The sequence below is a fragment of the Salvia miltiorrhiza genome, chromosome 2, assembly GCF_028751815.1.
Source record: "Salvia miltiorrhiza cultivar Shanhuang (shh) chromosome 2, IMPLAD_Smil_shh, whole genome shotgun sequence".
NCBI classification, from domain to species: Eukaryota; Viridiplantae; Streptophyta; class Magnoliopsida; order Lamiales; family Lamiaceae; genus Salvia; species Salvia miltiorrhiza.
In genome coordinates this window covers 13,430,140-13,454,885 of record NC_080388.1, presented here as the reverse complement: position 1 = coordinate 13,454,885, position 24,746 = coordinate 13,430,140, and the positions used below count along the sequence as shown (strand labels likewise).

Genomic DNA, 24,746 nt, shown 5'->3' with positions numbered 1-24,746 from the left:
GCAGCTTTTGCAATCTTTCCTACGCCTCATGGAAAGGCTCATCAGCTCCTTGGATGAAATTCATAATCTGTGTATGAATCTCCTGTGTCTTGTGATTGGGATAAAACTTCAGCATAAATTTCTCACATGCCTCTCCCCAAGTAGTGATGGAGTTTGGCGACAGGGATAACAGCTACGTCCTTGCCCTATCCTTCAACGCATACTGGAAGCATTTAAGTTTCAAATGATCTTCTGTAATAACCTATAGCGGGAAGGTCTGCACCTGGGTGCAAAAATCTTGGATAAACTTCAGTGCATCTTCATTAGGCAGCCCGTAAAAGAGTGGAAGCAAGTTTGAATCGTTCGGCGTCAACTTATAATTCCTAACTGCAGTAGAAAGAACTATAGCTGAACTCGTGGCCTCAATGATAGGCCGGGTAAAATCTCATATGTACTGCAGATTTCTTGCTGCCATTTATTCTCTATCATGATTGGATTGCACTTCTTCTTCTTCTATTTGATCACCTCTAGACTCTTCAGAATGATTAGAGTCAGTATCTGCAGTGTCCTTCAGATTGGTATCTGAATAAAACCTTTTTGTACGTTCACACTCCTTTTCCACAAAACTGTTTGAACTCGACTCAGACTCCTCCATGCGGTTTCTAAACACTTCCTTGCTGCAACTTCTAAACACCTCGCTAGGCCGATTAATGTTGTCAATGCATGGCACCAATTTTCTTTTCAAACTTCGGCGACCCTGCATACACAACACTAGCAAACAAATCAAACACACCAGATGGAGAAAATAACCAAGTCAAAAGAAAGAAATAAAATAAACACAGAAAACAAAGAACACACAATAAAACACCTAAAGCCTTCCCCGGCAACGGCGCCAAAATTTGACAAAACTCAAAGCACCTATTGAATTGACTCGCAATCGTACGAGGTCAATTGCAGTGAAATAAGCTAACCCAAGTCGTACTCTCAAGGAAGGCTAAGCAGGGCGTTCACTCGTCTTGCGCACAATTAACAAGAAATTAAACCTAAACACTCTAATCAATATTTTGGGTCTGACACACTCTCTCTCTCATTAACTAGCACGTAATTGAAATAAAGCATATAAAACTATCTAAGCGAAAAATCAAATGTAAATAAACAGTAATGAAATAGCATGTAATTCTACGCTAGGGTTTTTAAATAAGAACATCAATTATCTAGGCAACAATCTAAATCACATATAAGAATTAATCTAAAGAGCATACGGAAAGAAATAACAGATACTGTATTGAAATCATAAATCTAAGAGTTTTATCTAGGCAATAAATGGAAACTTACAGTAATGACGATAATTGGAAAATAAATCTCTAACTATTGAATTACTCTAGGCGTAAGGATAAAATCTCAAAGCGAATAAACCCTATCTAAGAAAACTGGTGTCTGGAACGATGGCTAGAACTACGTCTCGGAAAAGTGTACCCTCGAGAAATGAGAAATAAGCCATTTATACTCTAGGCGTGAGAAAATGCACCCAGCGGGTGCTGGGGTGTTGAGCGAGAGGCACCCCAGCGGATGCTGGGGTGTTAAGCGAGAGGCAGGCGTGTGAGCAACATCCCAACAACCGATGGGGGTGTTCGAGTGAGGAATCCAGCCAGCTGGGCTAGTCGCTAGGAAGTGTTTTGCGAAGGCGAGCGACTGTTGGTGTGCTTGGCGGGGGTGGTTGGCTCGCCTGCTGTGCTTTGGAGGCTCGGGCGCTGGACACAGCCCGCGAGCGCTGGAGGAGTTTGACAAGAGAGGGAGCGAGTTCTGGGAATCAGTGTGGTCGCTGGAGTGGAGGCCCCGCCCGCTGGAATGTAGCTCGGGCGCTGGATAGGAACGCGAGCGCTGTAAAGGCGGCTGAAAAGCGAGCGAGATGCTGACGCGAGAGCGAGCGAGACCCCAGCGAGTTGGCGAGCTTGCGCGGTCACTGGGCAGGTCGCTAGGAATCCAGCGAGAATGGGCGCGGCTGCTGGCCTTTTGAGCGGGCGCTTGGAAAGGTGCGCGCTGCCTCGTGCGCGTGCGCAAGCGCCTTTTCTTAAATCCTCACTGTCCACTATTTCTTCAATTCCCTGCAAAATGTAGTCCATACGTCATAAATACTTATGAATCAATTAAAATGTGAATCAAAAAAACAACCTCAATTCTCCTAAAATCGTAACAATTAAACATAAAAGGGTGGAATTAGAGTAATCCTACTTTTGAGGATAAAAATATTCAATTATCCATTTTATCAATCATGAGTAAACAACCCCTTTTAATTACTAATTTTGATTAGGATATCTCGAAATGAAGTTTCAAAAAGTTTACTAATCACGGCGACTTTTACGAGACTTAATGAGAACAAGATTTCTTGATCATAAAATAATACAGAAAAAAGATCCCTCTAAAAAAAAAATTACAGAAAAAAGATAAAAGAAAATCTTTGTGCAGCAAATAGCTTCAAATCATTTATAGATCCGAGCTGTGGTAAGTGGTTCCCGTTACATAATCCCAACACAAATCTCACCTGAAAATTCTAATTCGAGTAAAAAATATTTGATTTCATCTGCGAGGAGATGAAATCATACAAATGCAATCACAACTAAACCCTAGAATTACAACCTTAAGAAATCTACTTTCTTAGGCATAAGAAACGCAACAAGCCAAGAAACAGACTGTACTCAACAGGCTTAGATTGCTCATCTGCTTCTACCCTTAGCTTGCATAAATCGACCGACGTCTCAATAAACTACGAAATGATCCACTCTAGTCATCTTTGTTTTGATCTGCTCTCGAGTCAGAGTCATTTTCACCATCATGAGCCTTCAACCCCAAACTCAAATCCAAGGTGCTTTCATTCAGATCTTGCCGTTCTTCACGATTGCTCTCTGAAGCCTGACACAGTGCATATGAATAGTTTAGAGCTGCTTATGCTGAAAATTGTCGTCTAGAAGGGGACCGGGGGAAAGGGTATATTTCTTTATGGGTCGAACAATATTTAAGTAATATCTTGGATATGTGTACCAACACAGGCTACCAAAATAGCGGAACATTAGAACATAGCAAGATAAGAAATCTACAATAGCTTGATGGAAACAATTTGAGCAGATGGACCTGCCAATTTCCTGAAGGGTGAGTTCTCTTTGATGGGAAAGGGTGGAAACATATATTTTCACCCTTTCTTTAACTCTTTTAACATGTTCCGTAGGGTGGATTAATTTTGCCAGGCATGATGGAAATTTTTTCCGACAGCCGTTTTCTCCCTCCCGTTCACTCCAATTCATGATTATATAATTATGGGGTATTCCACTAGAGAACAAGGGATACAAAAGATAGGGACCACTACAATGTGATAAAATTTTCCTATCTTTTCTTATTCTTCATTTTCTAAATTTACAATCAAAGAGAATGCACCCTAAAGGGTAGGAAAAACTGCTCTATAGTTTTTCAGTAAAGATATCCCTATTTATGAAAACCAAGTACTCTTGGACTTGTCTATGAAGAGTGTAGGCTTTGATATGACGATCCACAAAGAACAGAGACCTAATAAACAACCAGAGCAAAAGATGAGAGAAAAACAAGCATTAGGTCACCTGGTTTTCATCCATCGGTACATCATTCATGTCAGGTTTTTCATCACCTCTTGACATCGCCTCTACTGCATCTGAGTTATCATCACTTGGCTTATTTTCATCCTCTATGTGCTCCGAGGATTCATTTTTTTGTTCTTCAAGCACAACAACCTGTCCAATTATACAGATGCAAAATAAGAAAACATAATTTACAGGATCTAGAAGTAATCACGCAAACGGTTAGTCGGCACTACAAGTTGAATACTTTTGGACAATCCACAATCCATTAACAATGCTGGTGAACCCAATAACAGGGCGTAAATGCTGAAAAGATCTTTACTTTTTCACTTTGAATAACATAAATAAATAAGTAATAGCAATGTAGCATGTGTTTATCCATGCCAACACACAGGTCATTCATATTGCTAAAGAACAGAGGGTATACAGGGCACTGAGAAGTTCATATTCTGACTACAAACCATTAAGAGCTTCAGGTACAGGTTGCAACGAAAAAAATGTGTTTCTCATCGTCTTTATCAGTAAAATTGTCTACTCAAACACTCAATTGCCTCAACAGACCACAACAATAAAAGCTAAGAATCTTATGCAAACAAGTATCTTTCTAAAACAAATCATCCCGAGGATTCTCATGGGTAAGAAGGATGATCTTTACCTAGGTAGCAGAAATACATATGGTTCCTCTCCACCACTTATAAATTAAATCGAGCAAAAAAAAACCTGTTCTCCGCCTGGACCCCCCCCCCCCCCCCCCCCCCCCCACCCCCTAAAATAAAAGAATATACAAACAAAGCTACATGAGAATCCATAAGGTTGTGTCTGGATAAAAAGGTTTGATATGTAGTGAGTATGTTAGGGAAGGATTTGGAATCACTCCAATTAATGGGTCTTCACTCCAAAAGAAGTTTGGGACAAAAGTATTGGAATTTATGAATTTCAAATCTACCTCAACGGATTAGTTATTATGAATTTCAAATCCATCTTCCAATTGGAAAGCATGAACATATGCATACTTCCAAAAATTCAGTCAATAATTATACATTGATCCCCAATTCGTGGAATTTAATTACAAAAAAAAACAAAACCCTAGACCGCAAGAAAAACTCATAAATCGCACCAAATCGAATCCGATAACCCTAAATTCAGCTGCCAGAAATAGAAACCCATACACAAGCCAGCACACAGGCAAATACACAAGCAATTAAAAGACACGATTGAAATAAACCAAAATTGAGATCAAAATCAAATAACGCGAAAATTACCGGGATATACTTGAATCGTTTCTTCGGAAGCTCCTCCACCGCAGCATCGTCGTCTTTACTTGAATTTTTGGGTTCAGCATTACCATTATCGCCGCCGTTGATATCATTGTTGCTGCCATCTTTCGATTCGCTGGGAGCGATGGGCGTCCACTTGTAAAGCTGGAGGTGGGAGGAGCCGTTGCTTCCATTGGCGGTTCCGTTAGAGGCCGCGTGATGGTGGTGGTTGGAATTAGGCGGCGGCACGTAAACCCACTTCTTCTTCCACTTGCGAACCGGGCCGGTGAAGACGGTGGCGGGGCCCCCGTAACGGGTAGAAGATCGGCCGAACCTGGCCCCTACTCCCTCCATTAATGAGATGAAGCGGCGGAGGCGAGTACCGGCGGCGGCTTTCTGATGACTAGATTTGAATGGGAGCGTATGTAACTGTAACACGTCGTTTCTCAATAATTCGTTTTCCTTCGCTTCAAATTTTAATTGTGTATCTTCATTTTTTTTTCTTGTTTTTAGATACAGTAATAATTTTGGTCGCCCTTTTAATTTAAGGGTTGAATACTAAGAAAATTTTGGTCAATTTCTAAAGAATGGAGCATAATAAAATCCTTCAATAATTACTCTAATTGAAATTTTAAAGCTATATTTTGATTTGTCTAGGTTTTTATCTATTGAAAGTAGGCAACCCTATTGTCATTAATAGATTTGATTAGATTAGATTAGATTGAGGGTTATGATAAGTCAAAATTCTCCGAGTTCTAAATTGATACTTCCTCCGTCTGAGATATCGTTTTCACATTGTGGATGACGCGTATTTTAAGAAAAATGGTGGATAGTAGTACTTCCTCCGTCTCATTAAAGTTGGCCACATTTCATTTTTGGTGTGTCCCATTATTCTTGGCCACTTTCTAAAATAAGCAATAATTTAACTTAGTTAGGATCACTAATTAAGTTACTAATTAAATCCTAAATCTTGTTTAAAATAAACACACACACCCTATTCACACACAAACACTACACAGCAGCCGTTTCTCCTTCCTATCTTTTTCTCCGGCGGGATGTCACCACCATGGCCGCCGCCGCTTCTTGCCCCTCGAAGCAGCGATGGGTCCCCTCGTCTCCTTCTCTCCCTCTGTTCTCTCTCAGATCTAACCGTCACCGTCGCCCCGTCCAGCTGACAGCAGCGGCTACCGCCACCGTCGCCCCTTGCCCTCTCAAGCAGCCATGTCGGTGCCCTCTTCTCCCAACCCTAGATTTGAAATCGCCGTCTTCTATTCGCCTCGTTTGAATCGCCTGATTTTGTTGAGTGATTTAGGAGTTTTTGAATTGAATCACACACAAACACACTCGTCTGCACTCTCGTCTGTGCTCTCCCAGCAGGGTCGTTTGATTTCAGGTACAAGATCTGGTTTTCTAAAGATCTCGCCTTCACAGTGTTTGGGGGCAAGATCTGGTTTTTGATTTCTGGTTTTTTAGTGGATTTTGAAGGGTTGTGGTTGGCGGCGGTGGTGGTTGTTGGAAGATTTGAGGGTGGTCGGTGCTGAAAAAAAGAAGAGGAGGAAGAAAAAACTGAGGGTGGTCGGTGGTGGTGGTGCTCCGGTTGCCGGTGGCCGGTGGCGACGAGTTGCTGGCAGATTTGTGGTGGTTGTTGTCAAATTTTCTAATTAAGCAATTAAGATTAAAAAAAAAGTGTATTTAAAAATATGGACCACTCAATTAAAAGCATAACAATACATTTCTTAATTTCCGTGCCGAAAAGAACGTGGCCAACTTTAATGGGACGGAGAGAGTAAATAATAGCGGATATTGTAGTAAGTGGAGTTTGGGCCCCACAATAAAGGCACGTTTTGATTAAAATATAAGGTTAAGAGAATAAATTGTATGTGGACCCTACAACTATAAATAAATGTGTAAACGATATCGCGGACAGACCGAAATGGCAAATGTGAAAATAATATTGCGGACGGAGGGAGTATATATTTTTTATATTATAAAAAAAACATTTAAAAGTTTAAGAAAACCTTTTATTTGAAGGTTTGTACCATGTGGATCTTTTATATATTTTAAGAATATATTTGAAGTATCCAGCTTCGTATGGACGACCGCACTTAATAATTTATATTAAAATTTTTGTATAAGGTTTATGGAAATACCACAAATAATATAAGTTACTTGTGTTTTTCAAAAATCAACTTTTTACTATTAAGGGATGTTCAGTTTGTAGGTAATTAGTCTTGTAATATCTTGTTCGGTTAGATCGATACAACTGATACTTAATCTCGAGGGGAATATGCCAAGACTTATAAGCCATGACTCGTATTGCACAAAATCTATTAGTCACATGGGGTAGGTTTGATACTTTTTCTTTGCTATTTTCTATTGCACAAAATCTAACTTCGTTTTGACGAGGTTGGTGTGTGTTTCTTCCAAAATAATCAATGTTCGTCTTGCCATGTTGTCCCATAACAATGATTTCATCAAACTGAGTAGTTCATGTACTCATAATTTACATCATCTTTTTTATGTATTGAAGTTCTTTTTGAAGATCTTCATTGGCTAAAATCAACTCGTTTCTATAATTTTTCATGACTTCAAGTTCCTGATTGAATCTTTTGTTGATTTCTACGACCATGAGACACTTTTATATATTTTTTCATATGTATCACAATTGTCTTGTAAGACATAGATCCTCTGTCTTTAAAGAAATCATCTATCAAATTAATGACACCTAGATCTAACATCGATTGTTAAGGTGACACGCTTTGATACAATAAAATATTCGATAAATATGGGGAGACATGTGCTGAAGTGAGTGCTACACGAACGTAAATAAACAAAAGCATAAAAAACAACATGAGAACTTGGTAACTTAGTTCGGTGACAACACACTTACGTTTGAAGGGCCATGCCTAGGGAAAACAATCTACTAATTGAAGTTAAGTTACAAAGGACGTACAAAATAAGACACCACTTTATTACGCTTGGCAACTTTCCAAAACTCCACCAACGGTAGATTGCTGGATGTGTATGCACCACACACACTTTAAACCTCACATTTAACCTGAACTTGGTATGCAAGAGTCTAAAACTTTTTTACAAGTGTACACTCGATATTATTTAACCTCACAAAAACACTCTACTGCTAGCACTAATACTGGAACTCGTATGAAAAAAACAAACAGACAAATAACATTCTTCAAGTATGTGAAAAATATGAAAGAGACAAAGATAATCTCAACTTCTCTAACTTTTCTGAATATGAGATGCCTTTAAATACTCTTCAAACCTTATGTCTTAACTTGTGGTCGAACAAGATACATTCCTTATATAAAGATATGTTCCTTATATGGAAAAATAATCTTCTAAAAGAAATCTAGTTCAAACGGAAACTACTATATATATAGAGGGAGGCTAAAATAAAAACGGGTCTTAAAATATAAAATAGAAACCATTTTCAACCCTTAGATCATATTCAACCCTTGAAATATAAAATATAAGGTTGATTTCATCACCTTATTGGATGAATTCATGATCCTGAGTTCGAATACCATAGGTAGCAAAAATTTTAATTTTTGCAATTCAGACATTTACACAACGAATTTATACGTTTTCTACGAAAAATTCATACATTTACATACGATTTCTCTAAGATTAAATCTCAACTATTATATTATGATAAATCTGTTCCTATTTTGTACTCTACGAGTTGTTTTCAGCCTAGCCTTCCCAAAAGATATTTTTTGGGTTCAATATGGCAATGATGTAAGATATAAGGACAAAATTTTATATTCGTGGAACAATTGTAAATGAACATATTGGGTTGTATATTTCTGAATGCAGACTCTTATGTTAAAAAATACATATAAGAAGCTTTTAACCATCTAATATTTATATCGAACATTTGTGTAACGTTTAATGAACCAACAAATGTTTGTGTTGAACATGGTAAATACATTTGCAAAACATGCAATATTAACTTAATACATTTGACGCAAAACTATCATATATAAACTATAAATCCAATTTAAGTCCAGTATAGGAGTATAAAAAAATTTAGACCTTCAAGATTATTGACTATAAACAATATTAAATGACAAAAACACATTGTTCAATTGACAATGCAATGAAAAATATTCTGAACATGAAATTAATAGTGCTAACATTGTATTTTCAAATCAACAAAGAGCTGCATAAATAAATAAGTCTTAGTCTAAGAATTATGAATTTGAAGCTTCTTTTGTAGGGCAATTTCTTGAATCATGATGACCCATAGTTTTACATTTTCTACAAAGTCGCTGAGGTTTCTGCGCAAGAATCATGACCTTTTCTTGGTCCAATTTTCTACGATCACCAGCACCATTGCCTTTAGTCTTAGATATGTCAGGGCGAGAACAGACAGTGATTTTGTTCGACCAGAGCCATAAAATTTCAAGAACCTTCTCTTCTTTGAGTTCGTTGATTGCTCAATATTGGCAAACTTATCCCTAACTTCAATGAGATTATAATACAATTTCTCTCTCAACTCTTCATTGTCTCTTACGTGTCCAATGGAATCACTAACAATCTTAAATAATTGAAAATCCCCATCTGATGTCGAATGAGAATAATCATTGGGTTGTTCAACATGTGATTCGGCGGGACATAATATACTAAACTTGCACCATCACCTAACAATGTACTTCTGAGGAATATTATCAATTTTCAAGCTCTTGAAGACAAGAAACATATGTTTGCAAAGGGTACCTTTTCGGATGAACAAATTACAACCGCACGTCAAATAGTCTTGGGAATGCATATGATGAACTGTGAAGACACCATCTACATTGTCTTCAACCACATAAATGTTTTCGTCGCCTTCTGAATACATTTTCCGTATGATACATCCTCAGATTGAAAAATCTATATTCTCTTGAACATCTTTGAACACAACATTCGTGTAAATAGCTTATGCATGACTTCAATTGGTAAGCATCCTAGGGGCACGAGACTCAACCTAAACACTACTCTAGATTGACTCGCAATAGTACGAAATCTATTGTAACGTGTAAGTTAACCCAAGTCGATCTCACAAGGAAAGTCTTAAAGGGCTTCTAGTAGTATCGTAAGAAAAACAATAAAAAGAAGATTTAAACTAAAACTTGAATTTAAACTTAAAATCAAACTTAACTTGAACTTAAACTTAAACTTAAACTTAACCTAGGCAAGAATTTAAATAACTTAAATTAAACCTACTTATGAAATTAAATACTTTTAAATTTAAAGACTTCTAATCTAGACGTAAACTAAGGTGCATAATTTAAATTGCATAATTAAAAAGAAAGCATAAACATAAAGGCAAAACGTAGACATATTTAAACAAAACAAAATTGAATTACGAAATACCGTAAACGTCTTGAACAAGTAATCGTGTCACGCAATCACAAGCCAAGAAATAACTAAAAACTTAACTAAATCAAAAACTAACTAAGAACAATGAAAATTCGAGACTATGAAAAAGAACTATGAAAGCAATAAATCCTAAATTTCGGATGCCAAGAGATCTCAAAGATGGCGTCTAAAACTAGGGCAAAAGGTGTTTTTACAATGAAAATTAAACCCTATTTATAGACCTCAAATTTCCCTAGATCACCATGGAAGTTGCCTTGCAAAGTAGAACTCTAAAGGCAATAAAATCGTGCAAGATAAGGCAACTCCAGCTAGATGCGCGCCATGGAAAACACTCCTCTTTGGCCAACAATTGCAGCTCTGGCGGAAATAACTCTGCTCTGGAAAGGTCGGCTTTGGTCCGCTACAGCGCTATCTTCGCAGCTCTGCTCTGGCGAGCGTCTCTGCTCTGGCGCACTTCTCTGCTCTGGTGCGCTTCTCTGCTCTGGCATAGGACTTCTCTGCTCTGGCAGAGGACTTCTCTGCTCTGGCAGCGGACTTCTCTAGGGAAGTTCAGCTCTTGTTGATTTCGGTTTTGACTCTGCAATTCAGCTCTGCTCTGCTCTGGAAAGTGTGCCTAAAAACGCCATTCTTAACCCCAAAATCTCCAAAATTGCACTCTTCCATCTATAAAACCTAAATCTCCTGCAAAGCATAAAACAACACATAAAATGCACCAATTTCCAGAAGATTATCTTAAAATAAGCTCATACAAACCCCAAAATTGAGAACAATTAAGCATAAATCAACCCCTCCACACTTAGCCTTTTGCTTGTCCTCAAGCAAAATCCATATGAATCATAGGAAGAGATTGATTTCAACAATGCTAATTTCCATCCAAACATTCACAAAGTCAATTCAACATTTTACCAACAACACACATCTCTCGATCATGCAAGTACCTCAAAGTTTAAGAAGCAACAAAAGAGTAATGTAAGCAATTCGATCAGACCCAATTCTCCGCTAAAAGTGAATTCCCTAATGTGATCGCTTTTATAATCAATATCACCATTTTCACACTTTGTGTGCTTAAATTTTCGACAGTTGTGCCATAGTTCATGAAATAAAAATCATTTGGATGTAATCCAAAGTCTTTTCACGTGGTTTCCCATGCTCATAGTTAGACTAGAGGAGCAGAGACTCAAAGCTGTCACGTTTCAGAACAGGCCAGATGTTTCAGAGCTGACAATATTAGAGCTGGTTTCCAGTGTTTTTCACAGATAAGATACAATCGTAGGCAATCACAATGACAACACTTCTTCTAGCATCTACCGGACAAATCACGTTTTACTTATTTACAATCGTGTTGCAACAAAACTCATAATTCATTGCATAATCAAGAGACACATATTAAAAGTAAAACAAGAATAACCACCATTCATTCACAAACCCGAAATTCACATTGAAAACCATCTCTTCTTCCACAAATTCATAAAAATTCGCACGATTCAAAGACCAAAAACTAAGCATAGAAAGACTAATCTCGCTCAATTGAAAATATAAGCTCAACAAAACACCCCCCCCCCACACACTTAAAGCATGCCATGTCCTCAGGGCAAAAGAAAAAGAGTTAGAAAACATCCCTGATTATAGGCATTGCAGAGCTGAACTATCGTGAGAGGCGGTGAAGAGTGAGGTTTGTGGCCTTGGTAGAGGAGAGACGACAGCGCTGACAGCTGCAGAGTAGAAAGTCAGCTCTGACTCTGCACGGCAGAGTCAGAGTAGAAAGTCAGCGCTGTCGTTCTGCAGAGTAGGACTTTAGCTCTGGCTATTGCAGAGCTGGGTAGGTCAGCGCTGGCGTTCTGCAGTGCTGAATCTGGGGAGCGAAGGCGCTGGGCAGCGCTGAAACTGGGCATCGTAGCTATTGCAGTGCTGGAAGTGGGCTGGGCAGCGCTGGCGGCAGAGTTAGAACTGCAGCGCTGAAGTCAAAACATGAACACCAACATCAAAGTATCCACATAGCAACCAAAACTTAGGAAAAACACAAGAAAACAACTAAAAACAAGGAAAGAACAAGAAAAACAAAACAAGAAAAACATAAACAAACCAACGGTGGGTTGCCTTCCACCAAGCGCTAGATTTAGAGTCGCCAGCCCGACTTCAGTTTTGATTCATCAATGAGGATCGTGCAGGGCTTGAGACTCCACCTCCATTGGAGTACTCCGCCCATAGTAGGATTTCATGCGATGACCTTTGACTTTGAAATTCTCCTTCGCATTCTCCATGTACAACTCGACTGCACCAGGGTCAAACACATCTGTTAGCACCGAACCTTCTTGCTCTCGAGATAGCTCTGCCGATCTAAACACCGAATTTTCCTTTCCTTCTTCCGGGCATCTACTCATTAATTTCTCCTTAGTAAAATTCTGGCAAGTGCTCATCATAACAGGCTTGATGGGCAGCGCTGGGCTCGTCAGAGTTGGGAAAAGAAGTGCAGGGCTGAAGGGTGCAGAACCGGCAAATGCAGCGCTGAACTCTTCATCTTCCCGAGCTAGTTCTTCCGTGTCTGCCGATCCTGCAAAAACATCCACATACTCTTGTTCCTGCATAATACCGTCTCGACCAAGCCATCAATAGGATCTATAAATGAGCATTCGTTGATAAAATTTGCAGAAGGCATTGCAGGACTATCATGCACAGAGAAAGACACTGACTCCCCTAACACGGTCATTTTAATATTTCCATCCTTAACGTCAATCAAGGTGTTAGTGGTTGCCATAAACGGTCTTCCTAACAATAGTGTGTGCTCTACACCATTTTCATGCACCTCCCCAATTTCAAGAACCACAAAATCAACGGGAATAATTAAGCCCCCAACATTCACCAACACATCCTCTACTATCCCACGGGGGTATCTAACGGACCTATCGGTTAGCTGCAAACACATGCGGGTGGGTTTCAAATCACCTAACTCTAATTGTTTAAAAATAGAGTAAGGCATCAAGTTAATTCCGGCACCCAAATCTAACATACCAGAGGCTTCCTTACCATTTCCTAAAGCAATTTTAATCACAAAGCTACCTGGATCGCGCTGCTTTGGTGGCAAGGGTTGCTGTATGATAGAGTTTGCAATTTCCGAGACTAGAATCTTCTCATTGTCCTCGAACTTCCGCTTGTTTGAGACCAACTCCTTGAAAAACTTCAAATACGCCGGGACTTTTCTGATCACATCAAGGAGGGGCAGATTCACATTCACCTTGGCAAGCATGTTGTAGAAGTCAGCGAACTGTTTATCCAGCTTTTCATTCCTCAATCTGCTCGGAAAAGGGATCGGAGGTCGATATGGTGTAGTAGACTTGTGAAGTTTATCCTCCCTTCCTTCCTCCATCTCTCCATCTTTTGGCTGGTCTGCCTTCTTTCCATCGCTAGAGCTGGTCATAGCTGAGCTCGGCAGCTCTGGTCTGATCAGAGCTGAGCTCGGCAGCTCTGGTCTGGGTTGGGCAGAGCTCGGCAGCTCTGCTCTGGTGAAGGCAGAGCTCGGCAGCTCTGCTCTGGTGAAGGCAGAGCTAGGCAGCGCTGACATTGGCGGAGCTGGATTCGGCAGCGCTGAGCTCGTCAGGGCTGATCTGTGCAAAGCTAGATCCGGCAGGGCTGGGCTGGGCAGCGCTGGCACTTCCACTTTGTTATCCACCATCTTACCACTGCGCAGAACAGTGACAGCTTGAGCTTGGTGAGTTTGCAAGGGCTGGCCATGGAATTTTCCGGGCTGCTGTTGTTGTTGGATTTTATTCAAAGTACCGGAAAGTTGGCCAACAGTTGTTTCAAGTCTTTTTATGGTAGATGCTTGGGACTCTATATTCTGCTTAGTCATCTCCATATTTTGCTTACTAATCTCCATGAAAGCTTGCAAGGTATCTTCAAGTGATGACTTCTGAGGTTGAGTGTGTTGCTGCGAAGGCTGAAAATTCCCTTGCTGTTGATACCTCGGTGGATATTGTTGGGGAAAATTTTGTTGCGGTGGGCAGGGCTGCTGACCTTTCCATCCATTATTGACGTTCTGCCCTTGATTATAATTATGCGGTCTGCTCTGCCCTTGATTATAGTGCTGCTCAAATTGTGGTCTGCTCTGCCCTTGATTATAGCTCTGTCCTTGATTATAGCCTTGCCCTTGATTGTAGTTTTGCACGAATCCAGGTCTGCTCTGCATTTGATTATAGCTCTGAAATCCTTGAGCCGCATAGACCTCAGCTTGTCCTTCCGGAGTAAACTTCCCCATTCTATGGCAATCATTAGCTCCATGGCTGAAATCTCCACATATACCACACGACTCAACGTTCGGCAGAGCTGGATTCTGCAGGGCTGGATTCGGCAGCGCTGACATCGGCAAAGCTGGATGCGGCAGCGCTGACATCGGCAGAGCTGAGTTCTGAACCGGAGAATTTTCCATCTTGAGCTGTTGGACTTCTCGCATGATCGAGGCCAATTGTTGCTGCATCTCGAACTGGTTTGTCACTGCACTAGCCTCTACTCTCCGTCCTCGGACTAACTTTTGTTGGGAGCTCTCGGCCAAGGTCTTGAAAATCTCTTTCAGATCTGCCGCGGTCTTCCGAGCTATGTTACCTCCTGCCGTGCTATCCACCATAAATTGGGCAGTTTGCACTAACCCATCGTAGAAGAACTGCATCAACATAACATTAGTGAATTGATATTGAGGGCATTGACGGAGGAGTTCTTCATATCTCTCCCAAGCTTCATGCAAAGGCTCGTCCACTCCTTGGGTGAACTCCATTATTTTCGTTCTCAGCTCCTGTGTCTTGTGACTTGGGTAGTATTTCAGCATGAATTTTTCACAAGCATCTCCCCATGTAGTGATAGAGTTGGGCGGCAGAGATAGCATCCACATCCTCGCTCGGTCTTTAAGTGCATAGGGGAAGCACTTGAGCTTGAGTTGGTCCTCCGTGAGACTAAGCAAAGGAATTGTTTGCACTTGGGTGCAAAAATCCCGGATGAATTGCAGAGCATCCTCGCTTGGCATCCCGTGGAACACCGGCAGTAAACTCGAGTCAATGGGTTTGAGATTATAGTTTCTCACTGCGGTGGGAAGTACGATTGCTGAAGTGTTTGTGTCTCCAATCACAGGTCTGGTGAAGTCTCCCATGTACTCCATGTTCTGGGCCATCTCCTTCTTCTCCTCGTGTATAATCTGTTCTGCTTGGTCTTGTTCAGAGCTGGTTTCTTCCTTATTTGTATTCTGCTCAGTGCTCTACCGTGTCTGTATTCTGCTCTGTATCGGCAGAGCTGGCGTCCTCCTTCGTTGGCTGCTCTGAAGATTCAGAGTCAGAGCTAGCTGGCGAATCTAGTTCCTCCTCTCCTACGGTCTGCTCTGGATCTTCAGGTTCAGAGTCAGAGCTGGACTTGACAGAGCTGGCAGCGCTGTCTTCAGCGAAGACTCCCTTGCAGCTATACTTCCTGAAAATCCCTTCGCTCGTACTATGCAACGGGGACACAAGTTTGCCTTTAAGACTACGACGACCCTGCATGCACAACACTAAACAAACGGATTAAACGCACCGAGTGAAAGAAACGTAAAAACAAAAACGAGAAAAACTGGAAATTAAATAAAGCAAGTAAAAAAAACGACACAACTAAAACGCCTAAAACTTTCCCCGGCAACGGCGCCAAAATTTGACTCAACCTAAACACTACTCTAGATTGACTCGCAATAGTACGAGATCTATTATAACGTGTAAGTTAACCCAAGTCGATCTCACAAGGAAAGTCTTAAAGGGCTTCTAGTAGTATCGTAAGAAAAACAATAAAAAGAAGATTTAAACTAAAACTTGAATTTAAACTTAACTTGAACTTAAACTTAAACTTAACCTAGGCAAGAATTTAAATAACTTAAATTAAACCTACTTATGAAATTAAATACTTGTAAATTTAAAGACTTCTAATCTAGACGTAAACTAAGGTGCATAATTTAAATTGCATAATTAAAAAGAAAGCATAAACATAAAGGCAAAACGTAGACATATTTAAACAAAACAAAATTGAATTACGAAATACCGTAAACGTCTTGAACAACTAATCGTGTCACGCAATCACAAGCCAAGAAATAACTAAAAACTTAACTAAATCGAAAACTAACTAAGAACAATGAAAATTCGAGACTATGAAAAAGAACTATGAAAGCAATAAATCCTAAATTTCGGATGCCAAGAGATCTCAAAGATGGCGTCTAAAACTAGGGCAAAAGGTGTTTTTACAATGAAAATTAAACCCCATTTATAGACCTCAAATTTCCCTAGATCACCATGGAAGTTGCCTTGCAAAGTAGAACTCTAAAGGCAATAAAATCGTGCAAGATAAGGCAACTCCAGCTAGATGCGCGCCATGGAAAACACTCCTCTTTGGCCAACAATGGCAGCTCTGGCGGAAATAACTCTGCTCTGGAAAGGTCGGCTTTGGTCCGTTACAGCGCTATCTTCGCAGCTCTGCTCTGGCGTGCGTCTCTGCTCTGGCGCACTTCTCTGCTCTGGTGCGCTTCTCTGCTCTGGCATAGGACTTCTCTGCTCTGGCAGAGGACTTTTCTGCTCTGGCAGCGGACTTCTCTAGGGAAGTTCAGCTCTTGTTGATTTCGGTTTTGACTCTGCAATTCAGCTCTGCTCTGCTCTGCAAAGTGTGCCTAAAAACGCCATTCTTAACCCCAAAATCTCCAAAATTGCACTCTTCCATCTATAAAACCTAAATCTCCTGCAAAGCATAAAACAACACATAAAATGCACCAATTTCCAGAAGATTATCTTAAAATAAGCTCATACAAACCCCAAAATTTAGAACAATTAAGCATAAATCACTCGTCACCAAGAGTTAGCTTCTGGTAAGTATGTCGATGTGCGTTAAGACCACTGCAATAATTAGAATAAAGTAAGACAATGTCAGCATTCTTGTTGAGAAAATGTTTGAAATAGTTGTTTTCGCTCTCGGACATCGAAGTGGTTCGAAATAGACCGCTCATGGATATATCTCTAAAGTATGTTGGGATTGAAAATGTGCAATGATCTTCAAACATGTCAGTAAAGCATCTGTTTGTGGCAAGATCATATTCATCGATCATGTTTTTTCAATTGCCCTTAAACACATTAGGATCATCATGGTCCGTCCAAACAATCATATCATAATTTAACTTAAAATTTGGATCGTCCCTCAGCCTTATTGGTAGTTTCTCAGCAACCTGAATAGTTATGTCTCACATGCAAAACCCGTGTCGTGTTTCTTTCCAAGAAGATGTGACTACTTTCTTTAGTCCTTGATCAGTTATGAAAACACGAGGTGCATGCCCCATAATTTCGACAAATTTATCTAACACCCAAGCATAAGGCTCCATATCTTCACGTGAGATTAAAGCTGCACCAAATTAAATGTACTTTTCATGATTGCATCTCCTAGTGAATTGAGTGAAAATCATTTTGTACCTACATACACATTGAGAACAACATATTATAATACTATGTATAATCAGTCTGAAGTGAATACATGTTCAAAAGTGAAATTCTGACACTTTTCTAGTTGAACATTTAAACAATTGTATTGAACACGACAGATGTACAAAAAGAATTAATAATGACTTTATGATTACCTATTGGTGTTATAAGTAGCGTCAAAGGAAATGACCTCTCCAAATAATTTGTAAATTTTAACTGAAGTTTCATCTGTCCAAATTAGTCAAAGCAATTTATTGTCTTCATCTGCGTCGTGAAAAAATTTGAACATGTTTCCTAACTTATGTTTGTTGGTAAATGCCTTCAACAACATATGAGCATCAGATCCTTCGGAGTACACATTCAAGTCTCTAACGTAATTATTGAAATCAGTGCTAGTACAACCCACAACTTCGTAACTAATTACAATCTCCTTGTACATATGAAATGTACGCGTGAGATACTAGAACTGGTGAACAATTGATGAAGATCATCGAGCTTCCTTTTGCTAAGCATAAGATGTCGAGTGGGTACATGCACCATCGAATGTGTATGACCTTCATTGAATGCACGTAGCTTGTAACAACCGCATGTTGTGACTTGAAAAATTGCTCTAGCCCTGCAATCAGCCTTGTAAGATGTGGTCTTTCATTTCTTTGACTTTGAATTCTTTGGGCACATAAATGGTTTATCCGCCCTGTCCCATACTATTTGTCTATTACATAAAACATACCTGATTCTAACTGTACCATCGTTTGCATATTTAATCGTGCTCATTTGAACCTGGAATCCACATACAACAACATAATCCATGTAAAATTTAATACCTTCGGGTAAGGTACCAAACATGTGCCCACCATATGGTTTGATTGAATCCTCGTAGGAAGGAAAATACAACTCACAGTCTGGTGTGGTTATGTTGATGTTTTCTGTGAAGAAATATGTTCATGGAATATATGTCAGTTGTTCATCGTATCCATAACAATGTTCATAGGAATTTATAAAATAAATGAAGAATACCGATAAAAAAAGCATGTTACTCTATGTTCCCGGACATTTAGGATTACATTTAATCAGAATACATACAATATGACTGATGTGTGTATTTTAGTTGTTCATATTCTTGGATTATTTTGTGCTTTAATGAAATTTAATATACACACTTAGGTGATTTTTGGTGCAGAAATTGAAGAAATTGATGTTGGAGAAGTTGAATAGAAGAATGGTGAAAAAGAAGATTTGTTTATGCAAATATTGAAGAAGGCCGAAAGATACAAACAATGCCAAATTACATTGGGCTCTAATTTTAATCAGTGTTTGGCCCATTAATACATAGGACGTGAGGTATTTTGGAGGGGAGGAACTTGACTTTGGAATTAATCAAGCAATTGGCGGCTGACCTTATTGATTAAATTAGGGATACTTTATCTTTTGGGTATTAGAGAACTTTAGGGGCGGCTGAACAAGCTTGGGACGGAAGTCAGTGGAGATTTGTGGCTGGAGTCTGGACTACAACAACAATTGGTTTAGGAGTATTTTTAATTTCTTTCTTTAAGATTTGATACTTGTACTTTGGTTTCAAAACATAGAATTGATTAATTGAAGTTTCTAGTAATATTATATATTTTAGTTCATTAGATTATTGTCATGTTATCTTTTTATTATTTGTTTATATTTTATTTCAATTTCATGAGTAGCTAATTTTCTTGATTCGGTGAGAATAATGAAACACTAGTTTAAAATCTGTGAGACCTAATTGTGTGTTTAATTGATTTAATTGGATTTTGATTTGTTTCCTGAGCAGAGAGTTTTAATATGATTTTCTTGAGCCTGATCACCTTAGGTTAATTCAGATTAATGTTAATTAGTGACGAAGTTATCATATCGATAGTAGGGAATAAATTGGTAGACGAATTATTACTTGCGTTTCTTGGATAACTTGTCTAAATTGCGTTCCTTCATCTTAATGCTATTGAAACATTAGATCTAGATCTGGCGTCTACAGCTAGGTTATGTTTTAATAAAGGATACAGCTAGGTTATATTTTAATAAGGAAAATAGTTAGGTCTGGCGTCTACAGCTAACTATTGATAAAGTAAGTGGTGTTGGGAACCTTGTGGAATATCATAATCCTTGTTTTGATGATACCAAAATTCATAGGTCTTAATTGTAATAGACTAGAATTGTTTTGAACTCAAGTGTTAGAGTTCGTTTCTAGTTTAGTATGCGGTTCTGAAGACTGAAGACTGAAGGACGAAGGACTAAAGACTGAAGACTGAAGATACCAACTGAAGTATCAGTTGAAGAATCATTTTGGAACTGATTACTTAATGCGTGCCACAGACTGATACTAAAGTCAAGTATCAGTTGAGCATTCTTCCTCGGACTGATCTTCCAACGTTCAAAGGAAGCCACGTACTCACAAGAGTACAGCCGCATTAAATGCAGAGATCTCAGGATCTTATCTCTGCAGAGGTCATTCCTATTTGGTGGATACTTTATCAGAGACATCACATCTCCTGTTCCTCAAGAGAGTCGTTTCCACCAGACAAGGAACCTCGAAGATTGAAGCCTCAGCCCAAATTCGAATTGCTCTCCAACGGAAGAAATCTTGAGGACGTTCTACGCCAACGGATCTATTCAAGAGTTCTCCTACAAATAGCGCTCGAGGATCACTTCAACCTTCACCGATTCAACGACATAAGCTGAAGCTCTGCCGAAATTGCTACTCAGCCGAAAGCTTAAACTCCCCAAAGCTTGAATCGAAGAAGAGAATTCCAAAGCCAAAACCAGTCACTGCTGATTACATACATTCTCTTAGACCTTAGGCAAACCTCTGTTTACCCAGAAGCCAAGGTCAAACTTGCTACAAAGAACTTGTTCTTTGCAGTATAGTTGGCACTCGTTCAAACCTCCTTTCCAAAAGAAAGATTTGAGTGTTTTGAGTGATTCGGAGTTCAGAAGGGTTTTCTGACTCTAAGAGTCTTAGCGCGGGTTGTGCTAAGCAAGAGAAATCCAACACGAGTGAAGTGTGGGTACTGAAGAAGGGTTTTCTTCAGTGGTACGGTTGTGTGCACCCGACAAGCACACGGTTTGGTTTGCAGTGCACCTGTTAAGCACTTGCGGAGTGGATTGTTGGTCTGATCAACCGACCGTGGATGTAGGAAAGGGTTTTTTCGAACCACGTAAAAGTCCATGTGTTGTTTACAGCTTTCAGTTTTACATTCCTACTTGTATTGTTTCAATTGATAAACTGAATACTGATTAACGGCAAAGAGAAACCTAAGACCAACAACGTGCTCAACCGAGGCTATTGCGAAACTAAGTTTAATTTCCGCTGCGTATGATATCAGTCTGACTGATCTATCTTTTGATAGTCAGGAAGAGTGTTATCATCTCTGTTTTAGCAAACTCGACTGAAGCCCATAAGTGCATCAGTTAAGTTCCAGTAACTTAACTGATAACTCCTTACTGAAGAGCTTTCAGTATCAGTTGTCAACCCTGTTTGGTCAAAACTATTTTCAGTCAACAGGTGTCTTTGTTTGCGTGTAAAGTTTCATTTAGATCTCTATCTTGAGATCCCTCTGATTGAGGAATTTGTAAAAATAGCCCATAGGTGTATTCCCCCCCCCCATACACCTATTCGAGACCCCCGGGACCTAACAATTGGTATCAGAGCAGGTTGTTCGCAAGAACACTCTGTATCTGATTAGGTTCTAATTGAACTAGATCATTTTTCTCAAAGGTCTCGAAAAAAAATTTCTCTTTCATTTTGTGCTTGCTGTTTGTTCTATCTGTTGTTATCTGTTTTCTCTTTTTTGATGGAGACTAACCACAACAGATTATCTTCTCTACCTATGTTTAGTATTGAAAAATACGACATATGGAAGTTTCAGCTTGAAAACTTCCTCACCGCCCAACATTGCCAAATGTGGGAAGTCATTACCAAAGGACCAATCATCATCACTGAAACCGTCAAACGGATCCCTGTTGATCCACATCAGGATCCTTACGATGAGGTCCAGCCAAAGCAAAAGACAGACTTCACCACCAAAGAAAGGAAGCAAGATGAGCTAGACAACCTCGCCAAAAGCATCATCTCCGGCACCGTTCCCGACAAGCATGTCATGAAGATCATCAAGTGCGGAACTGCAAAGGAGATGTGGGACATTCTTGAAAGAATGTGCGTAGGTTCCGAGGAAATCAAGGAGAATAAGCTATCCGCACCTTACCAACAACTAACTGGAGCACTAAACATTCAAAAAGCAAAGAAACTATGGAATACGTCTGAGAATATATCAATTTAGTTACAGGCCCAAAAATAAAAGACTATGAATATCTCCACACAGCAGCAAAAAGAACAAAAAAAATACTAGGCTAAAAATGCAAACCATAACCAATCTCCATCCCTCTCCCCCAAACTTATTAAGGAGCAAATGCTCGAAAATAAGTTTGGAGGGAATAATAGATAAAGCTTATGGTGAGCATACTTACAAAACACTCAAGATGGCGGTCCTCCCTGTCTCCTCTGGAACTCCTGAAACTGTCGTAGGATTTCCTCCTGCATCGCCATCTGCTTAGCATACTCCTGCTGCTGCCTCTCCATTTCTGCCCGCTGCCAAGCCTCAAAAGTCGCCTGCCAATTGAACTCCGCCCTTGGATACGTCTCGAAGGCGTCATAATGAGCAAAATGCTCACGTTGATAAGCATCCATAGCTTGCTGCTGCAGGCAAACCGTCGTGACGTCAGTGCGCATAACAGTGAGCTGCGCTTCTTGTTGCTCGGCAAAGGCCTGCAACTGCTGCATCCTCTCGGTGAGCTCAGTAACATCAAAATGAGCTCCCTGTCCCCATTGGTCTCCTGCTGCTGCCGCTGCGGGATCCTCTTGTTCTTCTTCCTCCTTATTCACATGCTGAGGGGCCTGCTCGTCAGCCTGCTCACCCGTTATAGCCCTCACATGGGCGCCTGTATTCATCAGCCAATTCTGGGTCTCAAAGCGCCCACCCACACTGGTGAGAGTCGGGTTCGGCAGAGGGAAGTGGTCACCTTCACTTTGCACCAACTTAAATGGTGGTTGGGCCCTCGACATGAATCTCATTCGGACCATACGGTGACCATTGAGCAGCTTATCACCTGCTAAAGATTCCCATTGAGCAACTGCAGGACAAACACGGCGTGCGAGGGGTGTAAGCATCCCTCCAATCGTGATCACTCCTGCATTGGCCTTTGATGCCTTGAACAACTGCTTGAGAAGGATTTGGGTTAAATCCATTGGTGTGCGTGTAAGCATCCCCCAAATGATAAACAGCTCGTGCTGCATCACGTGGCTGTTGTCCTTCCTAGCAAGCACCGTATAAGCCAGAATGCGGTGCGTCATCCTTAGGACAGGATTCCGAATGTCCGCTGCATTTGATGTCCCCGACACAAATGGACCGGCGCTTGGCGGAGCTATCTCTCTCCAGAATGATGTAGCGTTGAACTCTGTACCGATCGAATGTACGGTGTAGCCTCCCACTCTGCAATTAAGCGTCGTGGTGATCTCCGTCACCGGGATATCAGCCTCCCAAATGTTGTTAAGCTGAAATGAGATCCTGCTTGGTCTGGATTGATTGAAGACCGACTGGTCCAACGTGCTTAGGATCTCCAAAGTTGCTCGTTCATAGATGGGCCATCTACCATTGAAGATGTAGGTCCACCCAACATGGTAGAATAGATCACGCACGTCATCATAGATTCCCATCTCCCGAATCGGCATAGTGTGTTATCTCGATCCCCTTCCATGCAATCTTTCGAACCCGAACTCGGTCATCGTCTGAAATGAGGGATACCCCATGAAACTCGGGGTCCTCACGAGTGTACTCGGCCGGTTGGCGGGAGCTTGAGGCGCTGGTAGCTCTACGTTTCTTGGGGGCTATTGTACCTGGATTATTTGCTAGTTAGAAACCATTTATCACTCCATAAGATTTTAAAACAGGTTAATCCAACATCACCTATCAATCTCCCTCTACAATTTCAACTTCATTTGTCTATCATAATCCCCCACATCATGCTTAATCTTCCCAAAGATACAAAGTCTCATGGATTTTATCAATGCCACAGTCAACATCACATGTAATCATCAAACAAAGATCAAGCAAAAGCAAAGCAAAGATAAGAACCCCTTGAGACTTAACAATTCTAGCACTAGCATGCTCTTTTGGATTCAACCAAAGTCAACATCACCAATAAGCATTTGTCAATAAGCTCACACAACAACACTAAGCATCACAACCCAATCTCCTTAAACAATTAAGCTCAAAATATTGTTCTAGCATAAACCCTAGCTCTACTAAACCAACAAAAGTCCACATTCAAACCAAAGAATCGTAGTAGTAGCATAGGAATAACACTAAATTAAGAGTTAAAAGCACATACCTTGAAGATTTAGGAGCAAAATTCGAAAATTCTATTTTTCTTGAGCAAAACCCCCAAAATCGTGAATCTCCCAATGTGGTGGATGAAAACTCGAAGTAATCAGATGGAATGGAAGCTAATGATGTGGGTAGTAGATGTATGGAAGGGATTTAGAAGATTCAAAGCCGTTTGGGAGTAATTTGAAGATGAAAATTTGAAAATTTCGCCACTATGTGTGCTGAGTGTGTGTCTTGGGTGTGAAGTATGTGGAATGGAGTAAAAATCGCGCATAAAACCTACCTGGAGCAACTCGGCGACCAACTCGGCGATCGCTGAGTTGGTCGCCGTTTTTCAGCATTTTTTAGATCAAATTCGGCGGTCGCCGAATTCCAAGCTCCAAGCGTAAATTGCGTTCAGGGATTTCGGCGCCCAACTCGGCGACCGCCGAGTTGGTTGTCGAATTTGACGGCCAAATTTCTGCATTCGGCGACCTACTGGGGCTTGGTCGCCGTTTTTCGATTTTCACCCCTTTTTTTTAACTGCAAAAACGAAAAACACTAGGAAAAACATCAAAAATGAAAACAATACTAACAAGGCAAAACTAACAAAAACGAGAAGAAAACAACGACAAACGAAAACAAAGAAAAACAAGCAAAAGCTAACAAAGTAAT

General features: G+C 40.2%; 1 protein-coding gene across 1 annotated transcript; it reads right to left on the bottom strand.

Moving 5' to 3' along the window:
- Window positions 1-2,436: 2,436 nt before the first annotated feature.
- Window positions 2,437-5,473, bottom strand: LOC131011276 (uncharacterized). The gene is made up of 3 exons (XM_057939065.1): window positions 4,847-5,473; window positions 3,588-3,737; window positions 2,437-2,889 (listed from the first exon to the last, which is right to left on the bottom strand). Exons 1-3 carry the CDS (start codon window positions 5,192-5,194, stop codon window positions 2,761-2,763), a joined length of 627 nt encoding a protein of 208 aa, XP_057795048.1. The 5' UTR covers window positions 5,195-5,473; the 3' UTR covers window positions 2,437-2,760.
- Between the last annotated feature and the right edge of the window lie 19,273 nt (window positions 5,474-24,746).